The sequence below is a fragment of the Arachis ipaensis genome, chromosome B06, assembly GCF_000816755.2.
Source record: "Arachis ipaensis cultivar K30076 chromosome B06, Araip1.1, whole genome shotgun sequence".
Taxonomy (NCBI): Eukaryota; Viridiplantae; Streptophyta; class Magnoliopsida; order Fabales; family Fabaceae; genus Arachis; species Arachis ipaensis.
The window spans coordinates 109,941,299-109,957,139 of NC_029790.2; the positions used below are offsets into that span (position 1 = coordinate 109,941,299).

Genomic DNA, 15,841 nt, shown 5'->3' on the forward strand with positions numbered 1-15,841 from the left:
TGAACCGACCAAAAATCGGCCGATCAGATCGGATCGAAATCCGGCCGGTTTATAAGAAACGGCGCCGTTTCCTTCCTTCATTGAAAAGAAAAGGAATTGCACGCGTTTGTCGCCCCACCCCCTTCCTTTCTCCAACTCTTTCCTTCAGCAAATGCCCTAGCTCCACCAAAGAAAGCAAACCCTAGCCTCCACCAATCTTGTCGCCGTCTGTCGGAGTGAGAAACTGCTGCTGCCGCCTCCGTTGCACTCAAGAACTTCTGTCTTCGTGCTATCGGCGCTCGCTACTTCGATCTCTCCATCCCCTGTTCGCTCTCACGAATCGCCTGGTTGCCGTCGTCCGCGCGCTCAACAGCTCTCCGTCGTCCGTCGAAGGTCAATGCTCACTGCTAGTGGCTTGTTCTTCGTGTTTTTTTTATTGTCTGTTCAGAAATCAGACCCTCTCCGTGCTTGTTCTTCGATGGTCAGTGATAGTCGTTTCTAGTGTTTTTGTTTTCAATGCTTGATGATTATTGATTAAGTGATGCGTTGCTGTTTTCTTTTTTTACTTTGTGCTTGAGATTGGATGCTCTGTCAGTGCTTAGTGCTTGTTCTTAGTTGATTGGCTTTGCTCACTACTCTGGCTTGTTCTGGCCTGCTCTTGATTGATTAACTCTGTTAGTGGCTTATTGATTGATGATAAATTGCTACTGATAAGCTGTTACTGTTTTGTTAGGGATAAATTGTTACTGTTACTGATAAATTGTTAGGGATTACCTGTTACTGTTTTGTTATGTTCGTTGCTTAATGCTAAAATGGAAATCAAATCAAATGCTGTTTGTTGCTGAATGATAATTTTTGTTGCTGAATGCTGTTGGTAGTATTAATTTTGTGCTGCTATTAATTTTCTGGCAGTGCTGCTGCTGTTTTTAATTTTGTGAATGATTTATTAATTTCAGTTATGGATGATAGTATTAACCTGCTGTTTTATGCTATTAATTTCAATGAAAAATTTGCCAGAGATGTTGAGGGACTCTTAAGCTTATATGAAGCTTCACATCTTAGGATTCATGGAGAAGACATATTAGATGAAGCTCTTCGATTCACCGTAAATCCATAACTCTTATGAACGTTATTTTGTTTTATTTTATTTTTCAATTTGATGATATCTTTGATCTTTGTTGCCTATGTTAGTTGGTGTTTGTTGATGGCCTGGAGTTTTGAGCTGTTTGTTAGATGAATTTAGTTGTGATAAATTTTGATAATTGTTATGTTTTGAGAAGGTTTGGTTAGTAATTAAGTTGAGCTTGAGTTTAGATTGTGATAAATTTTGATAATTGTTATGTTTTGAGAAGGTTTGGTTCGGTGATTAGATTGAGCTTAATTGTAGAAGAGGTCTTGCTACTCAATTATAAGATTGTACATTGCATTTTGTTTGAACAGTATTGACCTATTGAATAGTATTCCGTGATTGGAATTGCATTATTATAGATGGTGATTTTCTTATGAAATGACCAAGTTTTTATTAGACTACAAGTATGTGTTAGGCGTTTATTTATATTATTAAACGGTTTTTCCGGTTAGACAACGGTTGAATCAGTGAATCAGTGAACTAGTGATTAAAACGGTTCGATGACCGATCTGGTTTTCATGGTAAGCAAACCTATTTTGGAAGGTGCGCCACAAATGGAACCTCATTTCTTAGTTACATAAACATACTTTCACATGCACTCATCAGCATAGTATCTTAATTTCAAATAATAAACTTATCGCATTTTAGAAAATTTTCAAGCTTAGTAATAGGATTTTAATAGTAATGCTTGACGAAATCTGTTATATAGTTTTACCTCCGGTTCCGGGAAGACCAGAACATGTCGATTTAGAAGGATATGTAAGAATTATTTAAATAAAATTAGCATGACTACAAAATTGGGAATATAATTCAACACTTCATTCACATCAAAACTCCTTCCACATTATTAAGGGCTCTTTTTACCAACTTAAACTTCTGATTTAGATCTTTGTTGGATTTGACAATGTACTCTTTACCGAAGAATTCAATGCCTTGTCGAAGACCCTCGAGTTCAGGGGCCACGGCCACACGTGTGAATACATTCCAGACGGTGCTATCGGGGTACTCGAAGATGGCCTCAAACAGCATGCGGAAATGCATAACTCTTCTGGGGGATAACAGGTTGAGATCACTGAGCTCCACAGTCTTCAACACTGCAAGGGAGAGGGTGAAAGAGGAAACCATTTCAGCCACAAATTTGGCAAGGTGCATTGACCTCATAAGCTGCATTGAATCAAGTTCCTTAAAGTGGTCCCAAATGCAAAACTGCAAAAACAGTAGGGTAAAAATGAGTCATAAATTAATATGAAGTGCTGTTATGATAACATAAATCAAGCAAAATAATGCAATTCACATTCGATATCCAAAGCATTTGAGAATTCCTCAGCACTATTTTGTCACAACTGTGCAAGCACCCACATTGGTGCAACTATTGATCACAGTCCAATAGTTTCTCATAATCACCTACCTCTTGTCATATTTTCCATACACAAAAGCAATATATAGTTCTGTTTCAAATTAGCATTCATACCAGTTTTATAACAAGAGGAACATTACCTGCAGGGTAAACTTGTGATTTTTGTCATGCTCGCACAACTTCGTCGCCAGCACCGTATAATACTTGTTAAAAACTTTCTCTTGCAAGCAACACTCGAGAAGAACCCGCATTATATCTCTGTCCTGTAGCATTAAGAAAATAGATACGTCAACATGATACGTCAACATGGAGGGTCTCATAATTGAAAGAACACAAAGTTTAGTAAACAACCTTCTGCAACCACTTCTTAATCCGAGTGTGGTGTGCAGGGTCCTCCTTTTGTCTTTTCTTGTTGTTCTTGATGTCACATATGGTTTCAAGCATGAACTCCATCTACAAGTGTTACCAAGTAATCAGTGCCGAACTATGTGCAGAAAAACCAGAGAACTTCTCTGATAATAAAATATAGCATGCTCACTCTTTTACTATTTCTCTTTTCATGATTATCTCTGGAGGAAGCCTTCAGGTCATTTGTCGTCTTCTGAACACTAACAATAAAATTTTTCATGGAAATCGGATCATCAGCCCTAATTTTCATTCCACAACCTATTAAGACAAATGGAATAAAGATAAAAGTCAGATATGCTTCATCCATTGGGAATTTCTTATAAAAATATCTAGAGAAGTACATTAGTAACAATTATAAATTCACATAAGCAAAGGAGATAAAAGGATTAAAATAAGGAAATATAAGACCAACCCCAAAGACCGAAGAGAATAAACAGACAAGGGTAAATTACATTAGGTTATCAAAATTACACATACCATCCCTCTATTTGACCAGTATACACTCACCTCTCCTCTATTATGTCATTAAACTGAATTTGTGTTAAAACTAGGTGAAAAAAGGTCAGTTTTAACACCCCCCACAATCTCATTATGCATAGAGAACACATAAAGATAGAATAATAATTATAAAGATTCTTGTTCTTTTAACATTGTTATTTAAGGGTATTTTTCTTATTAGTACACAGGTGACACACACATGTATAAGGATCTGTTAATTACATTAACACCAGAGGATCTAAGTGTATTGTTTAGACGTGCAGTTGGCATAATACAAGGGAGGAGAATGTATACTGGTCAAATAGAAGAATGGTCAAGTAGTTTTGATAAATCTTAAAGGATGTGAGCGCAATTTACCAAAGATACAACAAGTCAACCACCACAAACAAATTAAAACAAATACAAGAGAGAGAAATTAGATAAGAAAACTCCAAGTGCTCAATACACCTATGGAATATTTCATAAGATGCATTTATGGCTTGTACAATAAAAAGTTGGTCAAATGTGTCAAAAATGCTTCTGAAGAGTGCAAAAGCTTAAATTTTGACTTTAAAATCTGAAAATTTATAGCATTCAGTCCCTTAGGCTGCGTTTTTTTACTAGGGCAGAACACAGAGACACAAAATCGTATTTGACAGATGAGACATGGACAAAGACATTGGGTCCAGAGACACTGAATTAATGTATTTTGTGTCCATCCTGACAGAAACACTAACAAGAGACAACTTATTTTTATTTTTTCTTTCATTATTATTGTTAATTTTTCATAATTATATTTTTTATTATTTTATTTTTCTTCTCAAATTTTTTGGATGAAAAAAATGAAAATAAATTGGATTTTCATAATTTGTTCTAATTTATCACCAAACAGAATACAAGAACACAAAATTGTGTCTCTATCCTTTGTGTCTTATTCTCAGTGTTTTGTCTTGTCCTGTTCTCAGAAACAAACGCAACCTTAATGTCAAATTGTCCCACCTCCCCACGAAACAACAAACAAACTGCAGAGGGGGAACATTACAAACTAGAAAAACACCCAAGGGAAAAACAGAAATCTTACACTGTAGGACTGCCAATATGATAGAGACATCTATCTCGGTCAATCGCTTGCTCAACATGACTAGAAAGTCATATATTAAATCACTAAAGCATTAAAGAAGATATCTGTCAGGGTACAGTTAAAAATCACTTAATACTTCAAAATGCTTGGTGCAGTATACCCACCTAGAACAGACCCCAAATATGCATAAATAGGATAAGAGAAGTGTAAGATTCCGCAGAGAGAGATTGTCCTCTTTAAGGTACTCATCCTGGAATGAAATATGTGAAGATTATAAACTACAGTCAGTCTGCACAATACAATGAGAGCACAAGGGTGATCTGATGAAGAAACTAAAACTAAAAAGGGCAATATATATATATATAATCAGCATGTTGGACTTCTTTTTCAAGCATTACCTCAAAGCATTTGGCAAAGGATGCCATAAACTTTGCACTGAAGTCAACACCAACTAAACAGGCCATCCCTGCAACAAATGCAGCAAAAACAGCAGCATACCTTCACCAAAAGAGGAAGAAGGGGAGAGGGATGTCAGTTAAACTAAAAGCAACATTGTGCAGTATTCAATGTAAGATCAAAGAGGAGGGATCTGACATACTCAAGGACTGAACACGACATTATGAACTAGTATTATAATATTTAAAATAGAAAAATATATGATTCTAAACTCAAAATATGAAAATAATTTGTCCTAAACCAACACCGATTTGTACACAACCTTTTCCTTTCAATCATATATTTCTTCTAAGCTCTACAAAAAACATTATCTGCCTTTTTCCCACTTCTGTGCTGGGTACTCTAGCAGTAGGGCTATAACTAAATTTGAGTAATTGACTGAAGCCCTGTACAATGAATTTTAACGGCTTAATAATATTTATCTCTTCATTTAAGGCTAAAACTGAATTTGGTTCAGGATCTTCATTTATTATTATTATCATCATTTTGAAAATTTTTCATTGATAATACAATGCTTCCCAATCAAATTATTTTAAATACAGAAACAACAAATCCACCAAATAGCAATTCAACAGGGAAGGTAACTAAAATAGAAAGGCTCAAATGCTTAACTGTTCATTGCCCCGTGGCCCACCTGAGCATGATGCCAAAGCCTCCTCAATCATAATGTGTGAAGCTACACTACGTGCAACAGACTGGAAGAGAATTGCATCAAAACTTTATAGAATAGTACAACTTCTTATGTGGTTATATTTCATAGAAACAACTTGTCAAGCAAACAAAAACTAAATAAACAAGTTAAATGATTGGGGTAGCAACTACACTGTGCATTAGTACAATATGGTGTAATTTGAAGCATACACAAGGGACAAAGGAGCAGTTCAGATGCTTTGACAGTGGACATCCATTCTTTACATAGAGAAAATCACCAAGACCTTTTGAAAAAAAAAAAAAAAAAAGCCAACAGACGCAGCAACAACATATTCTACTTATAAGAAATATTTTTTACCAGAATTTCAACCTTCATACTAGAGTTAGCAGAAGGTCATTTGACCCTTTACCTTTAAATATTCCAAATTTTGAAAAGAACAAGTACATTGTATTGCTCTTCGAGATTAATCATTGAATCTTCATTATAAAAAATGCAGTAAGATTTTTTTTTCTTTTTTAAAAAAGAGACAATTGGTAAGATTTACTAGTGTCTACCCAAGTTCCCTCTCTTTGCAACTCTTTGTTTTCCCATTTCAAAATGACATAACAAAGTTTCTTTCGATAACGCACCACAAAGAGACAGTTAAGCATTCATTTTCAATACAACTAGTGGTGCAGCGAACCTGAAAGATTGTTGACAATTCTCCGGTAATTGATTCAACATTAGATTCAGAAAGCCTATTAAGAAGTCCTACAAAAGAGCTCAATTTAGAAGAAAATCAATACATGGTACACAGTTAGACATGTGAAGCCAAAACTAAAGCCTGTCCTCCATACCTCGTATACGTCTTCGTATCTGAGTATGCTCTTCAGGTTCATTTCCAGCACGAGCTCTCAAGTGAGGTGCAATATATTTTCCCTTTTCTTTCTTTGCTGGAACTTCAGCAGAAACATTCTCTGATGCCACCTCCATTGCCACGGATTCTACAGTATTCGATATGCACAAATCATCATCCACCACATTATCTTCTTGCTCTTGTCTCAACAACTTTCTCTTCTTATGCTTCTTCCTCACAGTTCCACAATCAGCAACATCTCCTAATGCTCCATCTTGATCAGATGTTCTCATGAGCTCAAACACTCCATCTATTGTCTCTGCTTCCATCCCTTCATTTGGCAATATTTCCTCCTTATGCTTCTTACTCAACAAGCTCTTCAACCTTTTCTTCGGCAATTCACTAGCACCATGAGTATCCTCTTCTCCAAATAAATCCATAGCAGGCAACATTCCTTCGAGCAATATGTTCAGCCCATCATCCAAACCCCTCAATTTCCCTTCCTTCACCTTAAGCTTCTTGGAAAGCTTCCTTTCCAACTCAAGATCCTTCTCCGCAGCTATATCAGCATCCAGCCCAAAAAACTCTTTGCCACTCTTCTTCCTGGAACTTCCTTTAGAACCCTTCTTCAACTTCTTCATTTTCTTAGTATCAGAGCCACAAATTGCCACTGATACAACACTCTCTTCAGCTGTCACATGTTTCTCAGAATCCGAATCAAACCCTAAACCCTCTTTTTCCTCCAAACTAGTACTAACTGGTTGCTCCAAGTTTGTCTTAGTTTTCCTATCCAAATCATCTTTACTTCTTTTGATAGCTCGAGATTTCTATACACAAACAATAATCGTAAAAAAAAAAAAGGTTACATTGTTCAAGTGAGAAACAAGGCATAAATATTGATTTATTTTTCAGAAAAGAAAAAAGAAGGAAGAGTAGAGGAATGAGAATAGAAAGGTACCTGGTGGTGAAGCCATGATTGGTGTTTGGATGCATTCTTTGCCAAACGGGATTCTTTCCTCCGTTCTCGCCGCGATTTCTCAGCCTCTGTTTGAGGCATTGCAACTCGATATGAGAGAGTGAATAGAATTTTTTTTTTTCCTTTTTCTCCTTCTGTTTGAAAAAGTGGTGATTGATTAATAATTAGCAGCAGGTGATTGTGGCCATAATTATCAGAACCGAACTGATAATTGAACCGGTCAGACTACTGAATTACTAATTAAACCGGTTTACCCAGTCTCACTTAAATAATCAATTGTCCAGAGATTAATCAAGAAAAAGAAAACACCCTGAAAATTAAAGTTATAATGCAAAGGCTGAAATTATGACTTTTTTTTTTTCAAGGAAATATATTCCGTTGGAAAATAAACTAATATAGCAGCATTCCAAATTTTTTTTATAAAGATTATTACTCTAGAAAAGCCTAAGTCACATCCATAAACCCAAAGAGGGTGGTCAGGAGCAGAACAACTACAAAAACCAGCAGCAACAAGATGAAAAGATACAACCAAAACACGAATACAAAGTGCAGATCAATCAACACAAAACAAAGTAACTAGTAATCACTCCTAACACAAAAAAAAATCCACTGGCTACTGGCACAAAACAAAACAGCTTGATGATCAATTATCCTGTCTTCCCTTCCTCGTTTCCAAGACTCCATATAAAACCAAATCAACCTTTTCATCTCCTCCACATTCACATATTAATTGTTGAATATTTTCTTGTTTCTAGTTTTCCATACAGTCACTCTCTTTTTTGCACTTTTTAGCAACTTTGTTCTAAACATGCAAAGGAAAACAGAAGGGCCAAATAACAGAACATAGAAGACCCCTTCCTGAATGCAAAACAAGAAAAATATAACAAAAAAACTTCAACTCAAATGAAAATTCCATCTTGAAACTTAAACGGCTAGAACCTTCCCATTTTCTCTTTTTTAAAATAAACTCTTATTTATTACCACTGACCTCCAAATCAAACCACTGAGGAAATTAAAGAATGCTACACAACACCAGAAGAAAGACTCTTTTATTGAATCTTCATCATTTGATTATCAAGCTAGGAGACAAATTTTGTAGTGTTAATGAAAATGTCTTCTACTCTATTATCTCTCTCAGTTTCTCCAACTTTAGTATACAAGCCTCAAAAAGGAAAAGGAACAAAGAGAATAACAAATTAAATCAATTAGTTTTACATACAAATACAATTCATCTAACCCTAATACAAATTAAATCAATCAGTTTTACATTCAAATACAATTAGCATCAATAAATTAAAACATAAAAATCCAGTATAAAAAATTAATAATAACAACTTAAAAAAAAGACTCACCTACACTACACAGCAGAAGCAGAAAGTCAGAAACAGAGTCAGGAACGGTTTTCCAACTTGGGACCGTTGCAGAGCAGGCCGCCGGCGAGAGATAGCAGAGCTTCGAAGAGGAGCAGAGCAGAGCCTGCAGAGGAGCCAACACGATGACGACGGAGGAAGCAGAGGCAGACGAGGCACGAGGTGGAAGCGGAGGCAGAGACAGGCAAGGCACGGCGGAGACAAGGCGGCTGGGAAAACACAGACGGAGAAGGAAGAGGCGCAGACACTGGCGGCTCGGGGACGAGGCAGAGTAGCCGGCGAGAGGATCGACGAGTGACCGTGCGGAACTGCGGCGAGTGAGATGGAGGCGCGAGAGTGAGTGAATCTGTGCTTCTTGGGAGAGACCGAGAGAGTGAGCTTCGGGATGCTTGGGGCCTTCGGTTTGCTGTTAGCAAAATAGCAAGTTAGGGTTTTTGTTTTTTTTAAAACTAAAACGCAAGGTACTGAGAACCGGATCGGTCATCAAACCGCTCTAGTTACTAGTTTACTAATTCATTAGTCTAGTCGGTCTAACCGGTGGTTTAATCAAAAAAACCGTTTTAGAATAAAATAATAAATAAATTATAAATAAACATCCTAAAATATAATTATAGTCTAATATAATCTTAAAATATCTTCGAAATTTAAAACACTACATAAAATATCATCAACCAAATCTATATGATCTTATCAAAATACAAATTCGACAAAAAAACATATCTAAATATTAAATCCCAACATCATGATTTATCAATCATCAAAATCAGCAAGAACTTATTATCAGCAATTGCTTCTTGATTAATACTACTATCCATAATTGAAATTAATAAAACAGATACGAAATTAAAAACAGCCACAACACAATGAAAAATCAAAAAACCATCAACAAGACCATATCTGAATTAACCCTACAGCATTCAGCAACAATCACAAAACCCTAGACCTTCACCAAGCAATTAGCAGAATACAAAACACCGGAACAAAAATAATTAGGAGCATACAAAACACTAAAAGTCATTAGCAGAATACAGCATATAGAAAACAAAGCCATTAGCAGAATACAGTAAACCTTTACCCAGCAAAACCAGCATCTACAAAACAAAGCCATTAGCAGAATACAAACACCAGCAAATTTGAACAAAATAATTAGGAGCCATCAGCAGAATACAAACACCAGAACAAAAAATTCAGCAGAAATAATGAACTTCATTGGCACAATACAAACAAATTGCTTTAAAATAAAATAAAATTCTTGAACCCAACTAATACAACAGCACGTCGTAACTCAAGTTGCACAAAGTAACCAAAGGTGCTTGAACTCAGATATACGCACAAAGAGCAAAATTCTTGGCACAGTGTGCTAACTAACTAAGCCAGCTATAACAAATGTAAACAAAGCCAAATTTTTTATTGAATCCTAAATCCTAAATAAAAAAAATATTGCGGATTCCCAATTCTTGGCACCGTTTCTGGAGGTAATCTAACTGCCATGGTGTTTAATCACATCAGTAAAGAACCAATAATCAGTAGAGAACCTGAGCTAATCACAAAATATTCATTAATCAATAAAATCGCAACACATAAAACCAGAGCTAATCACAAAAACAGAGCATAAAAAAGTAGGAAAAAAAACGAACAACAACTGAACAATTGAAGAACAAGCAAGCAAGACATTCACTCACCTTCGAAAAAGACGCCAACAGACCCTTGATTGATGGACGACGCCGACCAGACGACGGCAAGAAGATGAAGCCGACGGCAAAAAGATGCAAAGAGTAGGGGATGGGGCGAGCTCGCGGAAGAAGAGAGCAGGGGAGTTGGAGACTTGGGGGCAGTGGCTCGATGGAGAGGCGACAGTGGGTCGAAAAGAGTAGCTAGGGTTGGATAAGGGAGAGTGAATGATTCGGGCAAGCAGAGCATAGGCTGAAAGGAGTGAGAACTGAGAAGTGAAGTGGTTCAGTTCAGTAACCAGTAGGCCAAAGTTGCAAACGACGCCGTTTCCTTCAAACCGGCCAGTTCTCAGTCCGGTCCAATCGACCAGTTCTCGTTCGGTTCACTGGTTTTTTATCGGTTTTTGTTTCAGCGGTTTTACATATCTGACTGGACTGTTTATATCGTCAATTTGCGGTTGGACCGATTCGACCGATCGGTCCGGTCCGATTTTCAGAACATTGCTAAAATGACGTAATATTGGCATGTTTTTTTAAAAAATAATTTTTTTTATCTGGTCCGGTTTTCAAAAACCGAATAGGTCACCGGCTTTCACCAAACCCAAACGGGCCATACCAATTTTTAAAAACTAGTGTATTAGAAAGACTCACATAATTATCAATCTAATTTTCTATAAATATGTATAAATATGATATTAATTAAAGTGATAACTATTTTAACTTTTAATTACAAAGTATTAGATTCAAATCTTAAAAATAATAAAATAGTTTATATAAATTATATTGAATGAATTATACATAGTAGATAATAAGTAACTACTCAATATGATTTTTCTCTTTCCTAAATTTACAACTACATAGAAATTGAAATTACAATAATAACCTCCTGAAAAAAAATAGTTTGTTCTTCCATATCCTATTATTCAACTTTTTTTAATTTCAATGATGGTGATAAAAGTTTAATTTAAAATTTTTCATCACAAACATATTACTATTTAATATTTATTGAATATAATTCTTTTAATTGAGTTTTTTTTCATTTGAGTTTATTTTTGATAAGCAAATATCAAAAATATTATACATCAACTAATTTTTTAATAACTAAGTCCAATCAAAATAAGTCAATAATTTATTGGCCGAAAGTCATACCTAAACCAAGGTGAGTTATATGTTGCACCTGCCAACACGAGAAGAATGATGCTCTTCGTCTTTTCTACAGTGCTGTCACACCTGATGGAGTACCACGTGTAGAAGATGAGCGATGAGGAGGTCAGGGCCTCTTCTAATCGGTGAATGGGGGGAGTGGTTTGTGGGTTAATTATAATTTAGCTCCCATTGAGGGATGATTTGAAAATGTTAAAAATTCATGGGTAGGGGCTGAAACCCGATTTTTGGTGGGCTGCCGAATTTGTTTGGTCCACTTTTGGGGCCTATAGTACGTTAAAATTTGTGGGCTTAATTTTTTTGAATCCGAAAACATAAAATTACAGAGGTTAATAGGAAAAAATTTTTTAAAATGGAAAATGACTTGTAAGAACCCAAACTTAAGAGAATATGTTGAAACCCTTAAAAAGCATGCATCTAATTTCGAATGGACAATAAATGTTATATATAGGGGCATTCAGTTCATATTGTAAGAGTGGTAAGAGTTTAGTCTGAAGGATAAGAGAGATGGAGGAGAACATGTAACGATTCTTATTTTTTGCTGTTACAAAGGGTCATAAGCTTGGTGTATATACGAGAGGATGCGAACCAGCAAGTTGTAGACTTTACCTCCGGCGACGGCGGGAAGAAATTAGCTACCTCTGGCGGAGACAATCCTTGTCGACCAATCGTATTATGTAAGTTTTGTGAAATTATTTTCATTTTTTATTAAGTAGTATATTTATGAAATTATTCAATGTAGTAATGAAATGTGATGTTGTTCAATTTGGAGATTCGTAAGCATTGTTTATTTTGGACATTTTAAGGTCTATTATTATTCTTTTTAAGATTGAAAATTAATTGATTTTTGGGTTTTTTTTTGTGCCATGAATTTGCTAAAGGGCTTCCTGTAATTCTGGCTGAGGAGCTTAATGCGGATTTTGCAATTGTGAGCAGCATGGAGGAGTGGTTGCTGAAAGTTTGCTTGGATGCAGAGATTCCATGCCCCTATTTTTTCAAGGTGAAACGATTTGTCAGAGACCAAGGGCCGTTCTTTGGCTTCACGGTTGTTATTTCTAGTCATCCATTTGAGATAGAGCTATTCGTAACTGGTCGTTTCTCGATGGTTGAAAAAGCTGCAAGAGAATATGCTTCTTATGAGATGCTATGCGTCGTGCTTGAGGTAATTGGAAAAGAGATTCGGGATTATAACTACACAAAGGCGAAACTTTTTGGCGACTCAAATAATGCGCATCGGGCCAAGGTAAGTCAACTAGAAGAATCTTATGAGAAGCTGAAGGCCAGTTACAAATCACTTGTACGACGCCATGTGGAAGGAGAAAGAATGTGATATGTGTGTTGTTTATGTGTTGTTGGTTATTGGTTATGTTGTAATTGTTAAGTTATGGTATCTGTCTTTTATGTTGGTGATTAAAGTGCAAAAGAACTCTGTTTAAACTTTATTTTGTTATTGAATGGCATGGTTTAGTAGATAATCCCTGAATTGCGTGGTAATTGCTGATGATGGCATGATTAAGGAGCTTAGTTTATAATTGAATGAAGTACCGTTGTTGTCGAAACGAATTTGTTTTCCCCCGCATTTTTTGTCGTTATTTATAGAGGACAGTGGTTGTCTTAAATGTTGGTAGAGATATGCCCCTCATCAGAAGAAGATCACGTTGGCTGTGATTTTGTCTTTTTCCTTCCACTACTCTGGACCTGTTGTTACACAACCTTGTGGTTACACATTGTACAGATGAAATTTTTCGTTGGCTTACTTTTGCAATGCATGTTTCGTTGTGGTCATGTGTCATAAATAGAGGATGAGGACCAGTTTGACCTCACCCCCACCGTTTATGATGATGAAAAAAGGCTTAACGACAGAAAGAACTAAAATGACTTTTAAATAATTATATAATACTGAGATTATGACATTTAAGCTGGAATAACTATCTGATATTATGCATAATCTGAAGATTACATAAATTGATACAAGATATGGTTAAAAACTTAAGAGCCTACTTCCTAACCAGAGCTAAGTAAAGGACCAAAATGGTAATGAAGAAAATTAGAATGCACGGGTAGGAAATTTGTTGCCGCTGTATTTGGTTGGGTCGGTTAGTTTGACGGAGAATTGGCTAGTTGTCCGCATGTTCATTCGGATGATCACCCTGTATGTCTTCATCCAAGGGGTATTCGGTCAACAAGCAGCAGTGGATTCTGCTGAATGGTTGGTGGTTGATTTTGATGCAGTAGAATACCATTGTCATTGAGTTGATTTTGATGATGATGTAATCGTCCAGCACCGAGAAATTATTCTCAAGGCATAGAAGCTTCCTTGAACGTGTCGTAAGACTTATGGAGGTTCTCGCTAAATGCATTAACTTGGTTATGGCAGGCTAGCCATGTAGTATAAATACCAGGGACCCTCCCACGAAAAATAACATAGTGTTTCTTGTTGGTCCAGAGCATTGTAAGATTCCAAAGAAAAGGTGTGTTGTGTTTGGGCAAGTTGAGAGGTTAGGATTGGAGGTTTTTATGCCAAAGACAATGGGTGTTATGATTCGAATAAGAAATTTGTTTTGTGTTTAATTTCCAACGGTTGAAAAGTATTTGAATGTAGGATTGACAGTGATAGCAAGTTAGGTGGAACTAATTTGCACGTGTGGGTTGTATTTATTAAGTTGGAACGAAGCCTTGAGGGTTTTTATATCTTAGTTTTGATGTGACATAAGGGTCTAGGGTTAGGGCTTGTGTGACATGAGGGTTTAGGTGTAGTTGATAATAGTATGTGGTTTAGGACCTATATAATGATATAGGTTAAGTTTTATGGTTTAAGGTTTAGGGGTAAGGGTTTAGGACGTATATGAAAGTAGGGTGTAGTGCTTTAGGGTTAATGTTTTAGGTTGAGGGTGGTGGGTTAGTTATTAGGGTAAATAATGTGTTGGAGATGAGGGTTTGTGGTTTATGGGTTATGTAAGGCAGTATGATAGTTTAGGGTTTAGGGTTTAGGGATGGTTGATAATGGTATGTGGTTTAGGATTTAGGGTTTAAAGTTTAGGTTATGTGTGAAATTAGGGTTTAGGGTTAAGGGTAAATGATATGTTGGAGATGAGGGTTTGTAGTTTAGGGGTTATGTAAGGCAATGTGATGTTTTAGGGTTTAGGATTTATGGGTAGTTGATAATGGTATGGGGTTTACTATTTAGGTTTTAGAGTTTAGGGTTTAGGGATAGTTGATAATGGTATGAGTTTTAGGGTTTAGGGTTTATATAATGTTATAGGTTTAGGTTTAGTTTTTAGCGTGTAGGGTTTAGGGTATGTGTGAAATTAGGGTTTATGGTAAATGATGTGTTGGAGACGCGGGTTTGTGGTTATGGGTTATGTAAGGCAATGTGATATTTTAGGGTTTAGGATTTAGAGTTTACGGTTTAGGATTTAGGCCTTATGGCTTAGACTTAAGGGTTTAGGGTTTATCCTTTAGAGTTTAGGATGTAGGGTTGACGGTTGATGGTTAAGGATTTAGGGTTGAGGATTTAGTGTTTATAGTTGAGGGTTGAGGGTTTAGGGTTCAAGATTTAGAGTTTAGGATTTAGTGCTTAGTACTTAAGGTTTAGGGTTTAGGATTTAAGGTTGAGGGTTTATGGTTTAGGGTTGAGGGTTTAGGATTTAAGGTTGATGGTTCTGGGTTTAGGGTATGTGTAAAATTAAGATTTTGGATTAAGGGTAAAGGATGTGGTTGAGTTAAGGGTTTGTAGTTTAGGAGTTATATAAGGTAATGTGATGTTTTAGGGTTTAAGGTTTAGGGTTTAGGGGTAGTTGATAATAGTATGGGGTTTAGGGTTTAAGGTTTAGGGTTTATTGTTTATTGTTTATTGTTTATTGTTTAGGGTTTTTAGGGTTTAGGGTATATGTGAAATTAGGGTTTGGGGTTAAGGGTAAAGGATGTGGTTGAGATGAGAGTTTGTGATTTAAGGGTTATGTAAGGTAATGTGATGCGGGTTGATGGTTTATGGTCATTGTTAATGTTTTGGTATCAGTGTTTATGGTTAGCGTTTACGGTAGTGACGGATGCATAAAATTTTGGTAGTGGTAGGGCCAAAAATAACAATATATTCACGGATTTAAAATTTAAAATTTAGTAATCATTTTTCTTCTATATCTCATGATATTTTATTTTGTCAAACATTTTATACCCAAACGTCCTCACTCCCCCTCACACGTGGCTTCTTTAGCAAGTATCAAGCATGTCTCCTTTTAAACTCACCGGTTTTATTTTTTTGGTGTGAAAACTCTTCGTAGTAATTTA

At 36.1% G+C, this 15,841-nt stretch overlaps 1 protein-coding gene and 2 long non-coding RNA genes across 3 annotated transcripts in view; 2 read left to right on the forward strand and 1 right to left on the reverse strand.

The window, feature by feature from the left end:
- On the forward strand, positions 79-1,418 carry LOC110263469. Its single transcript, XR_002349164.1, has 2 exons — positions 79-372; positions 997-1,418. It is a non-coding gene; the product is annotated as an uncharacterized LOC110263469 (long non-coding RNA).
- On the reverse strand, positions 1,757-9,142 carry LOC107647250 (nucleolar MIF4G domain-containing protein 1-like). Its single transcript, XM_021104779.1, is given in 12 exon segments — positions 1,757-2,314; positions 2,606-2,807; positions 2,809-2,918; positions 3,004-3,131; positions 4,432-4,514; positions 4,596-4,681; positions 4,830-4,929; positions 5,500-5,582; positions 6,222-6,289; positions 6,376-7,201; positions 7,333-7,484; positions 8,703-9,142. Coding segments are annotated over 11 exon segments (2,169 nt in total). The 5' UTR covers positions 7,432-7,484; positions 8,703-9,142; the 3' UTR covers positions 1,757-1,930.
- LOC110264111 overlaps positions 10,203-15,841 on the forward strand; it is a 16,245-nt gene continuing 10,606 nt past the window's right edge. The window contains exons 1-3 of the long non-coding RNA XR_002349841.1: positions 10,203-10,212; positions 10,391-10,674; positions 14,081-14,087. This is a non-coding gene — a long non-coding RNA (uncharacterized LOC110264111). The remainder of the gene's footprint in view (positions 10,213-10,390; positions 10,675-14,080; positions 14,088-15,841) is intronic.